The sequence below is a fragment of the Eschrichtius robustus genome, chromosome 4 (assembly GCF_028021215.1).
Source record: "Eschrichtius robustus isolate mEscRob2 chromosome 4, mEscRob2.pri, whole genome shotgun sequence".
Taxonomy (NCBI): domain Eukaryota; kingdom Metazoa; phylum Chordata; class Mammalia; order Artiodactyla; family Eschrichtiidae; genus Eschrichtius; species Eschrichtius robustus.
Window position 1 is genome coordinate 38,102,387 of NC_090827.1, and position 15,838 is coordinate 38,118,224.

Below are 15,838 nucleotides of genomic sequence, written 5' to 3' on the forward strand. Positions count from 1 at the left end.
TTTTCATGTACTTAGCTATTTGTATTTCTACTTTGGTGAAATGTCTATTTAAATCTTTTACTCTTTTTAATTATGTTATTTCTCTTTATATTTTTTAATTGTAGGAGTTCTTTATGTATTCTGGATGGAAATCCTTCATCAGATATATGATTTGCAAATATTTTTTCCCACTCCGTAGCTTTTCTTTTCATTTTCTAAATGGTGTCTTTTGAAGAGCAAAATTTTAAAATTTTGATGAAATCCAATTTATCAAATTTTTTTCTTTTATGGACATGTTTCTGTGTCATATTTATGAAATCTTTGCCTAAGCCAAAATCACAAAAAAATTCTCTTATTTTTTTAACAGTTTTATAATTTTAGCCCTTACATTTAGATCTACGATCACAATTAATTTTTGTGTAGTATATGAGGTAAGCATCTAAGTTCACTTTTTTGCATACACATATCCAATTGTCCCAACACCATTTATTGAAAAGACTATCGTCTCCTCAAAGAACTGCCTTGGCACCTTTGTTAAAACTTAATTGATGATAAATATAAGGGTTTATTTCTGTCTTTTCTTTTCTAGTCCAATGACTTATGTGTCTATTGTTATGCCAATACCATTCTGCCTTGATTACTGTAGTTTATAGTAAGTTTTTAAACAGGTACTATAAGTCCTACTTTGTTGGATTTTTTTTTTCAAAAAAATTTTGGCTATTCTGGGTCCTTTACATTTCTATATAAATTTTAAGATCAACTTGCTAATTTCCTTGAATTTACATAGGAATTGTATTGACTCTTTGGATGAATTTAGAGAAAATTGCCATCTTAACAATACTCATCCTTCCAATGCAAAAACATTTATTTAGGTCTTTGATTTCTCCAGTATTTGGTAGCTTTCAGCAAACATGTCTTATACTTCTTTAGTTAAATTTATTCCTAAGTATTTTATTCTTTTTTTGATGCTATTTTGAATGGAATTGTCTCAATTTCATTTTTGTATTTTTCATTTCTAGTATATACAAATGCAACCAATGTTTGTATATTGCTTTTGTAGCCTATGACCTTGCTGAAGTCCTCACCGTTACTCTTGCAGCATCAACTTTTTTCCACAGCTAGTGTGTGATGGCGAAGAATGCAATGACTTAGAAGAGTTTTGTGCCACTGCTTGATTCATGCTAAAGCACTGGTAGTTTTAACCACTGTTGCTTTTGCACCAATAGTGCAAATGTCAACCAGTAGAAAAGGCAGTCATCTCAGTGTTATCTTGATCTTGCAGGTCCTATGAAAGGTTCTCCTGAACCATGAAAAGGGATCTCCAGGGGTCCTCAGGCAACACTTAGAGAACCACTGATCTAGATGGTCTCTAAGCACCTGTCCAAAGTCTAAAATGCTATAATTTTTCAGATCTAAGATAAATGTCGTTTACCAAACTTGTCTTAATAACATTTGCTTAAGTCGCTGATTTTCATGGCAGTCAATATTCCTTGGACAATTGCTGCATGTAAAACAATGTACCAAGTGTCCTGAGAGAGATGAAAAGGAAATAGAACATTGGCCCTAATCTCAAGGAAATGGTACAAGTCTCTCTCAATACTCAAGTGTCTAGGAAAGGAAGCCCAGCTAATTAGTAGGCTAATTACATTAGACCCCAAATTTGTATGTTTTCTGTTCTAGGTAGCACTAAAAATAAACAAAATACTTATAATGGAGATATAGTATGTGTCGAATATCAAGACTGAGAGGTAAAACTAGGTTAAAATCTATTATTCTTGACTTATACAATTTAATGTTATCTCATTTCCAAATGACTGGAAATAAGACAAAGTAGGATCAAACTAATTTTCAGATTTTTTAATTCTTAATTTTACACTATGATTTATAACAGACCCTTGACTGGAAGCTTAAAATAGCCACTTACCTACTGTTTTTTCCTGCATTTTACTTATAGTCAGGATTTACAGTATGGTGCTTATAGCTCACTGGGCAAATTTTCTGTATATTTTAGCTTCTCCCTGGAGAGGAATAAAATACTGTTCATACATTCGAGGTAAATAAATAGTCTCAAGACTTCATCTATGGGATTCCACAGGTACTAACATCCTTCATCCTTTTGGGTAGAAAAAAGAAAGGCAAAAAGGACTAAAATACTCATAGTTGGGAAGAATAAAAGAGAAATTGGGAAGACAAAATTATTCATATAAAATGAAGGGAGGGAGTGAGGTTAAGCGAGTTTAGGGATAAATGGAGTTGATAATAGTTTCAGAGAAACCAGCTACAGACTGGAGTTCTGATATGAAAAAAAAAAAAAATCATGCAATTTAAGAGCTGGCAGAGAATTTAGAGATAAGAAATGTTGGGCCAGAACGAGATTATATGGCAGAGGAGGAAGGCAAAGCCCAAAGATTTCTGACAGGGCTAGAGCTGGAAGCCAGAATTTCTAACTTCCCTGCAGTATATTACATCCTTCCTTCTTCTAAAACTTTAGTGGGTGAATTGTTTACATGCATGTCATTCTTATGTGAAGCATCATTACATGACTGGTAACTCAGCCATCTTGAGCATGTCTTCCTAATTCACTTTTTACGTCAGCTATTGCAAGTTGTCTTATTTCCTAATGAATTTCTGTTATTAAATATTCAAAATCACCTCAACCTTATTTACTGTAACACATCAGCTTCAGCATCAATAGTGTTCTTTTTTCCCCAAAAGACACATATGGTATCATTTTCTTCATGCCGCATACCGTATCCTAGTTGGGTCATCGTTTCCATCAACACAGGATAATTGTGACCACATGACGTACTTTACAATGAAGAACTAACCTCAGTTCTTAAGATTTCACACATTACATCATTAAATAGGCAGCATGCTTTCAAATATGCTGTTGACTTTTGCTTTTTTCTACTTATTACCACCTTCCTGATAAGTTTTTTGGGGCTACTACCTAAATCTACATGTGGAAATCTCTACCAGTTTATTTTTTGTTTTGTTTTGTTCTGCTTTGTTTTCGCCTGCATGTTTCTTTTAAATAAGTACTAGCATGTACTACCATAGAGAGTGCTGATTAAAATAAACAGTAACATTTTTTTCAACAGGTTTTGGGTCTTATTGTGTGTCCAGGTCAGAGCACTTATTTTCTATAATTAACTATCTTTTCTCCACCCAGGAAAAGCCAGGTTCATTCTTTCCAACGTAAATCTTCTCTCCATTATGAATTAAATCCTAAGATACTGACACATATATTTGGCACTAACCTATACAATTTTGATACTGAGTGCTTCTAACTTTTCTTTTTTAAAAACATTTAATTCTTCTCCATCCAATGATCCTTTGGTTTTAGGCATACCAAAAAAGTAGAAGTCATAAATCCCTTGATTCTAGATTGGCATCCTTACAGCAGCTTTATCAGAGACATTTCTTTTCATTCCCAGCCTTCAGGTGACTGAGATTCATGGGGATAATAAGCCCATATCTTGGGTGAACCATCTTTCCTCTAATGAAATAACCTTCCTGGGTTTGGAACTTGGTTTTAAAAAGTATTTTTTCGGGACTTCCCTGGTGGTGCAGAGGTTAAGAATCTGCCTGCCAATGCAGGGGACACAGGTTCGAGCCCTGGTCCGGGAAGATCCCACATGCCACGGAGCAACTAAGCCTGTGAGCCACAACTACTGAGCCTGTGCTCTAGAGCCGGCGAGCCACAACTAATGAGCCCGGTCGCCTAGAGCCCGTGCTCCGCAACAAGAGAAGCCACTGCAATGAGAAGCTTGTGCACCGCAACAAAGAGTAGCCCCCGCTCGCCAAACTAAAGAAAGCCCATGCGCAGCAACAAAGACCCAATGCAGCCAAAAATAAATAATAAATAAATTTTTAAAAAATTAAAAGTATTTTTTCCTCTTTTTTGTTTTTTCTCTCTTTCACCTGGTTGTTATTAACATCTATGTATTTCAGATTCTAAAAAGTTAAGACCTCAGCCGACACCGAAACACTGAATATTCAATGGTGAAACAGATGGATAGTGGGTAGTAGCAACAACCTCAAGTTTTCTAATCTAAGTGCAGAGTAGCTGGAGCAGTTCCTCAAAACCCATCTCTTACAGGAACTAACATTTACAACCTGTGATGGGTCAGGCCCTGTTCTAAGGACTTTGCCTGGATTAATTCATTTCACACTCACGTCAACCATATGGCATAGTTTTCACCTCCAGTTTTCACTGAGGCACAGTTCACTTGAGTAAGTCATGTAGGGTACAAGGCAGCCGGGTTCCAGAGCCTTCTTTGGCTGAGTTCCCACAGAATGTTGCTTGCAGCTTCTTTAGGGTCACATCTGTTCATCTTCTGGGTAGTCATTTCCTTGTGAATGGGGCCCTTTGTACCTGTGGGGTCTGCCACCCCCCTGGACCTGGTAACCTGGATGACCGTCCTTCACAATCTCACTGGAAAAAACAGACAGAAAGTAGAGACTGATAACCACACGCCGTGCAAATAGCTCACATTTCCAGATACTTACTTCTGCTAACTGCTTTCTATGGATTGTCTCTTCTGTCACCCACAGTAACCCTGTGAGGTAGCTGCCATCACCATTTCCATCTTCTAGAGGAGGAAACTGAGGAGCAGCGAGGTTAACCAACATGCCAAGGTCACATGGTCTGAAACATAGCAGAGCTGGGATTCAGTCCAACCCAGGAAGTCGAGCTTCAGGGCCCACGCTCTTTACTACACCAAGCCACTTGCTTTCATTAAAAGGAGTGCTTCTCCATCCCCCCAGGTCACAGAGGGCACCCAGAGTCGAGAACATCTGTGGAGTGTCTGCTCTGCTCTAAGGATGCCATGCTTTCCAAATTCTTGGGCTGGTCGGGAAGCAGGGGGAGCCTGTCAAAGGAAAAAGTGTATGGGTAGGGTGGAAGCCGTGGGTTTTGTTTTATGTATTTGATTTGATTTCTGTGAAAACTCTGCCTCAATCCGGAAGCAATTAAAGCATAAGGGAAAGGCAAAATTCATTCTCAGTCACGCAAAGTGACTTATTTTATTGTAACCAATTTGAGATTTGCAACAGCCAGAAAACATGTCCTCATGGAAGGCCTGTCCTGGGCATCACAGGCTTTATTACCATCCCAGTCTGTACTGTCAGGAGACGTAGAACATCTTTACTGCTGATTCGACTATGTACCAACTTCTACATCCCAGCCCCTGCCCCAGAAAGAAAGAAAACCTCAGAACCCCACTTTCTGAAGACTGGTACCTGGTCCGTCATGCCCAGCTTCAAGTGACCCAACAATAATCCATGTTGAGGGGAAGAGAACATTTTATTTACTTTGAGGTTTCCAGCTATTACAGACTATATTCATAAATCCCTCGTTCCTTCCTGAGATGGGTGGGTTGGGATGAAGGGAAGGAGGAGAAGCCCTCATCCTCACCGGATGGGCTGGAATGAAAATTAGCACAAAGAAAAATGCACTGCTGGTTTTACTTATCCCATTATTAAGATGCCATGACAATAACAAAGATAATATCCAAGTAATGGCATTAGCATCTGGAATGGATAAAAAGAGGGGGTAAATTCATTTATATTGTCCTTTTCTTCATGGTCATGGATAATTGGTACATTTCAGTTTATGATCACAAACTATAGCAGTTCAAAATAACTAACGTCTGTGCGGTGTACATTCAGTTTGTGGATTCTCTCATAAGCCTTGTCCCATTTGAGCCTCCCAGATGGTCATCATACCATTGTGGCAGGTATGAGAACCACCCCATTTAACAAATACAGGAATGAGACATAACAATGGGTAAGTGGCTTACCCAAGGTCACTGTTGCTAACAGATAAATCTTGTATTTGAACCTAAGTCTTATGAATTGACAGTCTAAGTTGATTTTAAGGAAAGAACAGCCTTATTTCATAATGCCAAGCTGGTGAGGCCTGGGACATTAGGCCTGGGACATGAGAGTCGTGCATACCAGTTAGGTCACCTGCTACTGAGCTGTACCTTTCTATACTGATGGCTTTAGGCACTATCGGCATGAGAGGGGTGCAAACTACGTGGCCCCAAGCCATTATGATTTTTTATTTATGTCCATATTATATTCTGTTTTCTGCTCATCCTGCACTATCTGGCTGTCAGCTATCTATCAGTTTCTCACTGATCATGGCATCTCTAGAGCAGAGGTTCTCAAAGCAGAGTGGCAGCCTCAGCATCACCTGGGAACTCCTTAGATGTGCAAAGGCATGGGCTTTCCTGGTGGTGCAGTGGTTAAGACTCCGCCTGCCAATGCAGGGGACACGGGTTCGAGCCCTGGTCCGGGAAGATCCCACATGCCGTGGAGCCACTAAGCCCGTGCGCCACAACTACTGAGCCTGCCCTCTAGAGCCCACGAGCCACAACTGCTGAGCCTGCATGCCACAACTGCTGAAGCCCGCGCGCCTAGAGCCGGTGCTCCACAACAAGAGAAGCCACCGCGATGAGAAGCCCGCGCACCGCAATGAAGAGTAGCTGCCGCGCATAGCAGTAAAGACCCAACGCAGCCAAAACAAGTGCAAAGTCTCAGGCCCCACCTCAGACCTACTGAATCAGGAGCTCGGGGCAGAGGGCGCGCAGCAGTGTGGTTTAATAGGCCCTCAGATGATGCTGAACCTGCTGAAGCTTGAAAACAAGTGTGCTACAGCAGTGATTCTCAACCTTGGCCGTACATTGGAATCACCTGGAAGCTTTAAAACCTTCCGGGCTTGTGCCCCAACTCCAGAGATCCTGATTTAATTGGCCTAGGACAGGGTTTAACCTCAGCGCTACTGACATTTTGGGCTAGATAATTGTTCATTAGAGGGCCTCGCCTGTGCATTGCAAGATATTTAACAGCATCCCTGGCCTCTACCTACCAGATGTTAGTAGCCTCTCAACAATTTGTAATAACGAAAAATGTCTCCAGACGTTGCCAAATGTTCCCTGGGAGACAAAGCACCCCACAGTGAAGAGCAGTCATCTAGGGGCATGGCCTGGGCATTGGTATTTTTAAAAGCTCCCTCAATCATTCTAATGTACAGCCAAGGCTGAGAACCATTACTCAGGAGGGTTTGTATTGATGAGTAGCTTTGGATGTGCAATGCACAAATAACAGAACCATTTAAAAAGAACAAGAAAAATGGGTGTAAAGTAAAAACAAATCAACCTGCGGGGAAGACTCAGACCATTCGCCCGTAAGTCAAGGACGTGAACTTCAGGGCATAAATTTCACAGCAACCATTTGGCGCCTTACATTTTTCCTTACTTTCTGGTTGTCAGGTATGTTCCAGAAAGCTGACATAAGCAGGTACGTTGTACATACTACCAATAAAAGATCACAACTAAGTAGAAATTGCTTTGTACCAAATATAGTAGTGGCCAGACATCCTGCTTTTGGATCTAGTCATTCTAAAAACAGGGTGCTTGTTGGTGGAGCATGTGGTACAAGTCCTTAGGTAAATCTGTTTCGACAGGTTAAAAAATGCAGCCTATCAATTTTATGTTGATTTTTCCACAATCCAAATCAGCCACGCAAATACAGAATTTCTACATTAATTTGTGCCATTTAGTAGTGCTTTAGTTTTCAGGTGGAGATCAGGACTTTAATTACGTTTCAGCTGAAGAAAAGTCCCCTCAGAAAAGTCCTAAAGCAAAATCCATGCTCAGCAGATGACCCTCTGCTGCCTAGGTTGCCCTGGGCTGTTCCTCTGTGGTCCACTTGAGAACCCGATTGGACCATAGGACGGGCGTCATCTTCAGGTGCCTGCTCTGTGGCTCTTATCAAGCTGGACAGTCTCAGCACAAAGGGAGAGCTCTCCGAGCAAAGTGTTTGGCAGCCCCACTTTGCCGTGGACTTTTCAACAGAACCGTATTCTCCCACCTCCTCCAACAACTAGTTGAACGGTGCATTGTTTGTTTCAACATAAAGAGTGGAAATACTACTTTCAGGTACTGTTAAATGACTTTTAAATAGAAAGTAAATTATAAGGTGAATGTGTTTTCTGTGGAAAATTGGTGCTATCAAATTTCAAAATGTGAAAATATTTCCCTGAATTAGTGAGTTGAAATCATTAATTTGTTCAACACCTACTACATACAAGGTACTGTGTGATGCCCTTGGAAGTTATAAATATGAGGGTTACATAAAAGCACAGACCCTCTTAGGGCAAAAATAAGCTATGACTGCTCCAAGGTGCCAGATTTACCCTTGAACCAATCCGACTTGTTCGTCTGTCAGACTGGTTTGGTTTTTCTTTCATTGAATTGATATTAGCTTGTTAACAATAATGAAATCAACTAGTTCTTTTACCATGGTCTGTTTATGCTAAGCAGTTCTTTATCTTTTCCTATCCTAGTCTAAGTGGTTTTCCTCAACGTGCTTTTAAAAAATCAAAACATTTTAATTAGGCAATAGAACTGCTTCCCAGAAGTCTGCTCTAGGAAACAAAATCATAAAAGACTGCTGAAAGGTATTATTTCCATAATGTTCTGATTTTTAAAAAAAAAACAAACAAACAGGATTTATGTACATAGGGAGTTTTCCGGAAGAAAACACAATTTATAATTAACAGTGGTTGCCTTTGGGCAGGGAATTAAGGGGTCTTGAATAGAATGGAGACTTAACTTTTCAATATACAAGTTTTTATACAGCTTAACTTTTACCATTTTAAATATTGTATTTTCCATTTTAAACGCTAGTAAATAACAGAAAGGATACATTTCCCGTAGTCTTTCATAAGCTCCAAAATGCCTCTTCTAAATAAGAGAAAAATAGGTGAGCTATACTCTATGTCTCTTTGATGTCTTCCTTTTATATTTGTTTTCTTGCTAAGACAGAGTGGGCTGAAAGGAGTCTTTGAATCTAAGATTACTCCAATATTGGTTCCATGAAAGAGGTTAACAAGCAGGTCCTACTTGAGATTGGGTAGTTAAGCAAGGCCTCTTTGAGGAAGCCAGCTTTAACCAGAAAGAGAAGTTGCCTGCAGGTAGGACCCTAATTTCCTGCTGGCAGCATGAGAACGGTTACTATCCATACATCCCTTGCGAATGAAGTAGATATACGTCAGGGATGTCTACACTGTGATTGTACCTTAAATTTTTTTCCAATGATTTCTTTCATTCTCCTTTGTCAATAATTCCCAAGAAGAATCAATGCTGGCAAAGAAAAAAAAAAAAAAAAAAAAGAACAACAAAAATAACCAAACACCTATTTGTGTCAAAGAAAGACAATTCTGTGATCTATTTGGTGCTCACCAATTCCATGATATCTTTCTCTTGAGTGCTTCCTTTACACCTAATCCTAATTAAAAGTTTAAGCATGCATGAAAAAAAAATATTTCAATTGAGATTGGAAGGGCCTGAAACAATACATGCTCTGTTGTGGGTTCTCCCAGATCATTTTTCTTAGCACTTGTTACTTAGACCTGCACGGGATTTCAGAGTCTCCCTTGTTAAGCCAGAAACATCCTTTTCTTTTCTCTCATTGTTGGATGTGTGAATTGGGAAATCCATCCACGTAGATTTCAGGATCCTCTGTCTCCGGGAATGAACCAACCATAACAATTCAACTGTTCCAAAACTTATCCTATAACAATCCTTACACATTTTAATTACATCTCTCTAGTCTTTAGTGGAGAATTACAGTTCTGGGACAAAATACTAAACTCTCACTGTGTAAAAAAGTAATTTTCAGGTTTTCTTTTTAGGGGGTGATTCATCTCAGAAATAATGTTTTATGTGTTTACTTGTATCAGGCATTCATAACTAGCAATCAGCAATGGTATAATTATTTTCTAGCTTCATGAGAACTGTCAGAGTTTAGGGCAGTATTTCTGTGAAGAGCCCACTGGTTGTCCTTGGACAAAGGGATTTATGGAAATTCTGAGAAGACACCAGTCAAGACCAGTTAGACTGAGAGGAAGAAGAGACCAGCGGTAGGGCTGGATTGAAGGAAAATGTCTTTTAGAAAACTACTCAGAAGAAGGGAAATATGTTTGAAAACCCAAAAGAGAGAACATCAGAAATTAAGTCAAACAGGATCTTAGCCATAAAAAGTAGAATTATAGATAGCCCTACGTTACTAAACTCTCAAAATGCATAAGTTCTAATTTTGTATTAGAACTCGGGTAATAGTTTCCTATCCTCTTTCCATGGACTCATATTAATGACCTCGCCAACCATGAAATTAAACCTTACTCTTTTAGAAATGGTAGAACGAAATTGGAAGGTCAACTTAGAGTTACTATGGAGATAGGTACTCTGCAAAAAAAAGAAGTTGGTCAAGTTAGTACAATATTATTTCCTATTGAGTGGAGTAAGTTTAAATTCTGAGTCACTAAGCAAACATAAGAAAGGACATCAATACCATTTTTACTCTTGAAAAGGCATCATAGATATTCAGCAGAGACTTCCTCCTTTTAGGTAGCTGAGCTATTATTTAAGGCCATGCTTCTAGTACGATACCTAATTAGATATCTCTAATTAGGTATCAGCAATTCACAGAGCATTTATGTTCTTGCTACTCACCACAGCCACTAGAGGGTCATCACCCTCTCTCTGGAACAAAAATTTCAAATTGTCAACGTAGAAGAATAGATGTCCCTGCAAATGCTACAAACAGGTCACATTAACCACATTTTCTTGTATGATAAAGGAAAATCTGAGCCTAAATAAAGATAGGCCACTGGTGGCACACCTGCTGAAGCAGGGCAGCAAGTTAAGCATGGAGGAAAAGGTGAGTTTCAGGTGGCTTTAGCTGTTAACCAGCTGGCAAAGCCAGTGCATTCTAAACCACTTCATTTTCCCAGTATTCTCCAGAACATCTTATTCAGAGCTTTGGCTGATTGTCAGGAGATAATATAATCTCCCAATGCCACTAGCTGAAAATGATTCATTTTACTCATGATTTAGTAAGACTTGATCAGAGATGACTCCCTGCTTCTCAGTTAAGCTGTCATCCAAACCCCCAAATTTTGCTCCTCTTCGAAAATTAGGCAGCGTGACTACTTCCTATAAGATCAAAGTTTTATCTCTTGTTATTATATTTATCACTCTCCACATTGTTCAGGATTTAAAAATTGCTGAGGCTTTAAAATATGAAAAAAAAAATGATGATAATAATCTACTGCTACCACACTAACTGAAAAGCATAGTGAACGATAAAATTTAGAAGTCTGGAAGCCTAATTAGAAATATGTGTCCGTGTATCCTATGCTGGCTCTGCCATTTCTTACCATGCTCTTTCCTTTTTTCAGCTGCTGGCTGGGCGCTGGCCTTTTGATCACAATGACTTTGGCGTATTTCTCTGCAAGTTGTTCCCCTTTTTGCAGAAGTCCTCAGTGGGGATCACCGTCCTCAATCTCTGCGCTCTCAGCGTTGACAGGTAACGTGGTTCTTTCCCTTTACACTGTTGTTGGGTTTAGAAAAGCAGTTTTCTCAGAAAGAAGAGAACTCGAGGAGCCTTGAGAATTGGTGTTCAAGACAGTTGTTCATTAGTTCCCAGGAATGAAAATACTAGCAATCTTGCTCTACTGTTTAGAATTGCTTTCCACAGTTGCTGATTACCAGCCATCTTTGGTTCAGGCAACTTGTACCGAGAGCATTTCACCAACTATATCCGTTTGACATCCTTATGGCAACGAAGGAAAAAGGAACATGTTAGATGGAATGAATGTTGGAAAAGGAAATTCTAGGACATCCAAATTCTGTATTTTCAATGGTAGATTTCTCATTAGAAAAAAGAAGATACTGTTCAATTGTATTTCTAATGCTTGATTAGTTGAACTGAGTGGTGAGTACTCAGAATTATGTTCTAATCTATGCTTTTCTGAATACCTGAAATGCTTCCTAATTTTTAAAAAGAGGACAACAGAAGCACCCCTTGATCCAACTCTGAAAAAAACCATCAAGTATCTCAGAGTCTTTCCAGAATTCTTCTCAAACATGGATGTCAAGGCGTCAAGAAAGAAGTCCTTCTGAATTCCATGAACTTCTAGAAGGTATTTTCTATACCTTCTAATTTTCATAGCAGGAATTATAAAAAATGAAGTTAGGAACTCTATAACACGTTTTGTGGTGCTTTTTTATATTGAAAATAATACTTTGCAAATGCTGTTTAATGTCCTATTTAGGTGGTTTACCTACAATTTAGAAGAGGTTTTCATTTTTCCTTTCACACTCTGACAATCACTTTATCAGAGCACCTAAGTCCCATCATCATAGAAATAAAAGGCCCACTTTCTTAAAGAACATTTTAGTGTTTACAGATATTCTATTATTTATCGTTAACAATTAATTTTCAGGACCAAAAGTGTTATTGTTAAAACATAAAAATACTCATTCCATTGGTAGTAGAGAATTATAATATATATATTATATATATATAATATATATATAAGGAATATATAAATCCTTGTTATAAATTTATGGTTATAATAATTGTGAAACACTAAACAAAATGTTTAGTAGTGTTATTAAAAATAAATTTATTGCTGAAATTAAAACAAAAAAATTCCATTAGTAGTTTAAACTGCAGTAATGCTATTGACAAAAATGCTACCACTGCAGTGGTAAACACAAAGATCAGAAATAATTTCATCACCTATTAGTAGGATTCACAGTGATTCCCAGGAAAACCTGAGGTCTACATAGTTTTCTTCTGCATCATATCAGATGTTAAGGGCTGCTGCATAAAAATATTTACATATAATAGATGGCCACTGTATCCCTTTCACTTGACAAATAATAGATTATGCTACTTGTGACCATGTCCTAAAAACTTGAGCAAGCATTTATAATCTGGATTTTATTCACTAATGAATTCTCATTCTGCTGTTCCCACTCCTAGCACCCCAATAATATCATTTCCTCTTGTATCTAAAGTATTGTATTATCTAAAAATTAAAGTCATTAAATTATATCTATTATATTACTAATACATGAAAAATTTTTCCTACCTGTATTTATCAAGTTGTATATTTAGAGATGTAGCTAGGTATTTTCATTATAATATCCAATTAAATTTTAAATTATAATATAACTCTAAAACCCATATGGGGAAAAGAAATAAGAAAATAATCATGACAATTTTAAAAAGAATTATGTTTCCTATACGCATATTCTTCCTATATGATATTCTTAAATGTTATAAAGCTACAGTTTTAAAACAATGTGGTACACACACATAAACACATTGACAAATCAATGGGAAAAACAGAAACAGGTGTCAGAGTGTACAAGAACATAATATAGGCTGAAATCACTTTAATGGGGAAAGGAAAGATTCATCAATAAACAGTGCTATGTACCATCTGGGGGAAAAAACATGTTAAAGTCTTATTTTGTACTATATATCAGTAATAATATTTATAATTATTACCATTTATTGAGTATTAGTATGTACCAGGCCCTGTTAAAAATACTTTCCAGAAATTATTTTATTTAATCCTTATAACAACACCTGTGATGGTGCTATAATTATCCCCATTTTACAGATGAGGAAGCTGAGGTCGAAAGGGCTTAATCAAGGCCACTTGGCTACTAAGTTTTGGAGCCATAATCAAATAAAAGTAGTGTGTGTTCTTAACCACTATGCACAAGCATGCAAAAACTCAAACCATAGAGCAATAGAAGAAAATAAACCAATATGTTTCTGATCTCTAGAAAAGGAAGACTTTTTGAACCTAAAGTGGATGGTAGAAAATCTGAATAAAACTATAAACGCATTTCAGGACATAAAATTTTAAAACGTGAATATCAAACATTCATAAAATTAAAAAACAAATAAATAAAGCAGTAATCCAGGGGAAATATTTGCAGCAAAACTACAACATGTTAATATTCTTGGTATTTAAAGAAGCCATACAAATAGTAATTAAAATCTTACTACTTCCATATAAAAAGGGCATGAGTGTAAAAATCACCAAAGAAGAAATTAGAATGACTAACATATGAATCATGTTCACGTTATCAAAGAAATTCTCATTAAAAGGCATGTTTCTCAAAATCTGGTGGTAGTAGGGAATTGAGCAGCCCTTCAAGAAACTAAAGTCCTACAAATGTTTTTGCCTTCTGACCCCGTAATTACAATTTTTACGATCAATTCTATAGAAATGATCCAAAATTTGAACAAAGAAGTCAGGTACAAAGATGTTCCTTACAACAGCGGTCCCCAACCTTTTTGGCACCAGGGACCGGTTTCATGGAAGACAATTTTTCCATGGACCGGGGTGGGTGGGGGATGGTTTCGGGATGATTCAAGTGCATTACATTTATTGTGCACTTTACTTCTATTATTATTACATTATAATATATAATGAAATAATTATACAGCTCACCATAATGCAGAATCAGTGGGAGCCCTGGGCTTGTTTTCACTTGCCACTCACTGATAGGGTTTTGATATGAGTCTGCAAGCAATTGATTTATTATGGTTTCTATGCAGTCAAACCTCTCTGCTAATGATAATCTGTATTTGCAGGCACTCCCCAGCGCTAGCATCACCGCCTCAGCTCCACCTCAGATCATCAGGCATTAGATTCTCATAAGGAACACGCAACCTAGATCCCTCGCATGCGCAGTTCACAGTAGGGTTTGCACTCCTATGAGAATCTAATGCCGCCGCTGATCTGACAGTAGGCAGAGCTCAGGCAGTAATACGAGCAATGGGGAGTGGCTGTAAATACAGACGAAGCTTTTCTCGCTCACCTGCCGCTCACCTCCTGCTGTGCAGCCCTCTTCCTAACTGGCCATGGGCTGGTACCCGTCCATGGCCCAGGTGTTGTGAACCCCTGCTTTACAAGATCATTTAAAGAAAAAGTTGAAAGCAGCCTTGTATTAGGGAAATGGATAGGGATGAAATGCAATTTATATGTATAAGTATATGAATATAAAATTCCTTGAAAGGAATATGATAAATAGTAGTAGTAGTTATGTCAAAGGATAGAGTAACAGGCATAACATTCTTCTGCAAGCAGAAAACAACTTATAAAAGTTTATTTTATTTTCTGTGACCCATTTTCCTTATTTACTTCATGCTATTCCCTACATTTTATTTTTCTCATTTGCCCAGCTCATTCCTATGACCTTTATTTTAAATTAACACTAATTTCCTATGACTAGGTAGCTCTAAAACACAAGCATATGTAGGCCTGTGTGTGTGTGGAGAAATACATGTACATGCCCAGCTCAGAGTTACTTCCATGCCTACTCTTGCCTTTACAAAAGCACCATCAAATTTGGGAAAACAGCATTTTATTTAAAAAATTAAACTTTGTCCCAAAGTTTAGGTAAAAATAGGATGATAATGAGTTTTAGGAAAGGGCCACTCAGTGTTCTAAGAAAACTGCACCTCCGAGGAAACATCTAACCAAACCCAGACAAGGACAGCCCATGACAAACAAGAATGAAAAACAGGAGAAGGAAGACAAGGAAGATGCTTGGCTCCTATAAATAGTAAAACCTTTTTTAAGGCAGCTGGGAATAATCCTCTGAGAAGAGAGGCATTGATGAAAAGAGAGGCCAAGGAGAGGAAAGAATTTGCTTGGTTTGATAAGAAATATAGGCAACTTTTCATCCCTGCAATATATTTTCTTGTTACAAAAATTAGAGTATATGCTCTGAATAGTGTTATGTGCCATGGTATAGTGGTCCCTTTTGTAGTTCGTATGAACCTATTTAATAAATTTTTTTCTTGATTGAAAAATACTTTAGGGCACTTATTCCTCAGTGATATAATGTATCATGAATTATCCCTAGATTAAGAAGCATAATTCATAATTTAGTTCAACAGAGAGACTCAGCAAGAAGGGTAAGATGTACAGACATGAAGAATCAGTCCTGGCTGCTGTTCTTTAGGAGTT

The 15,838-nt window shown here is 37.8% G+C and overlaps 1 protein-coding gene across 3 annotated transcripts in view; it reads left to right on the forward strand.

The window, feature by feature from the left end:
• The window catches only part of EDNRA (endothelin receptor type A), a 68,269-nt gene that overhangs the window by 23,269 nt on the left and 29,162 nt on the right, over positions 1 to 15,838 (forward strand). For all 3 annotated transcript variants that reach the window (XM_068542589.1, XM_068542590.1, XM_068542588.1), the window contains exon 3: positions 11,234 to 11,361. In XM_068542589.1, the coding sequence (XP_068398690.1) occupies positions 11,234 to 11,361 (128 nt within the window). The remainder of the gene's footprint in view (positions 1 to 11,233; positions 11,362 to 15,838) is intronic.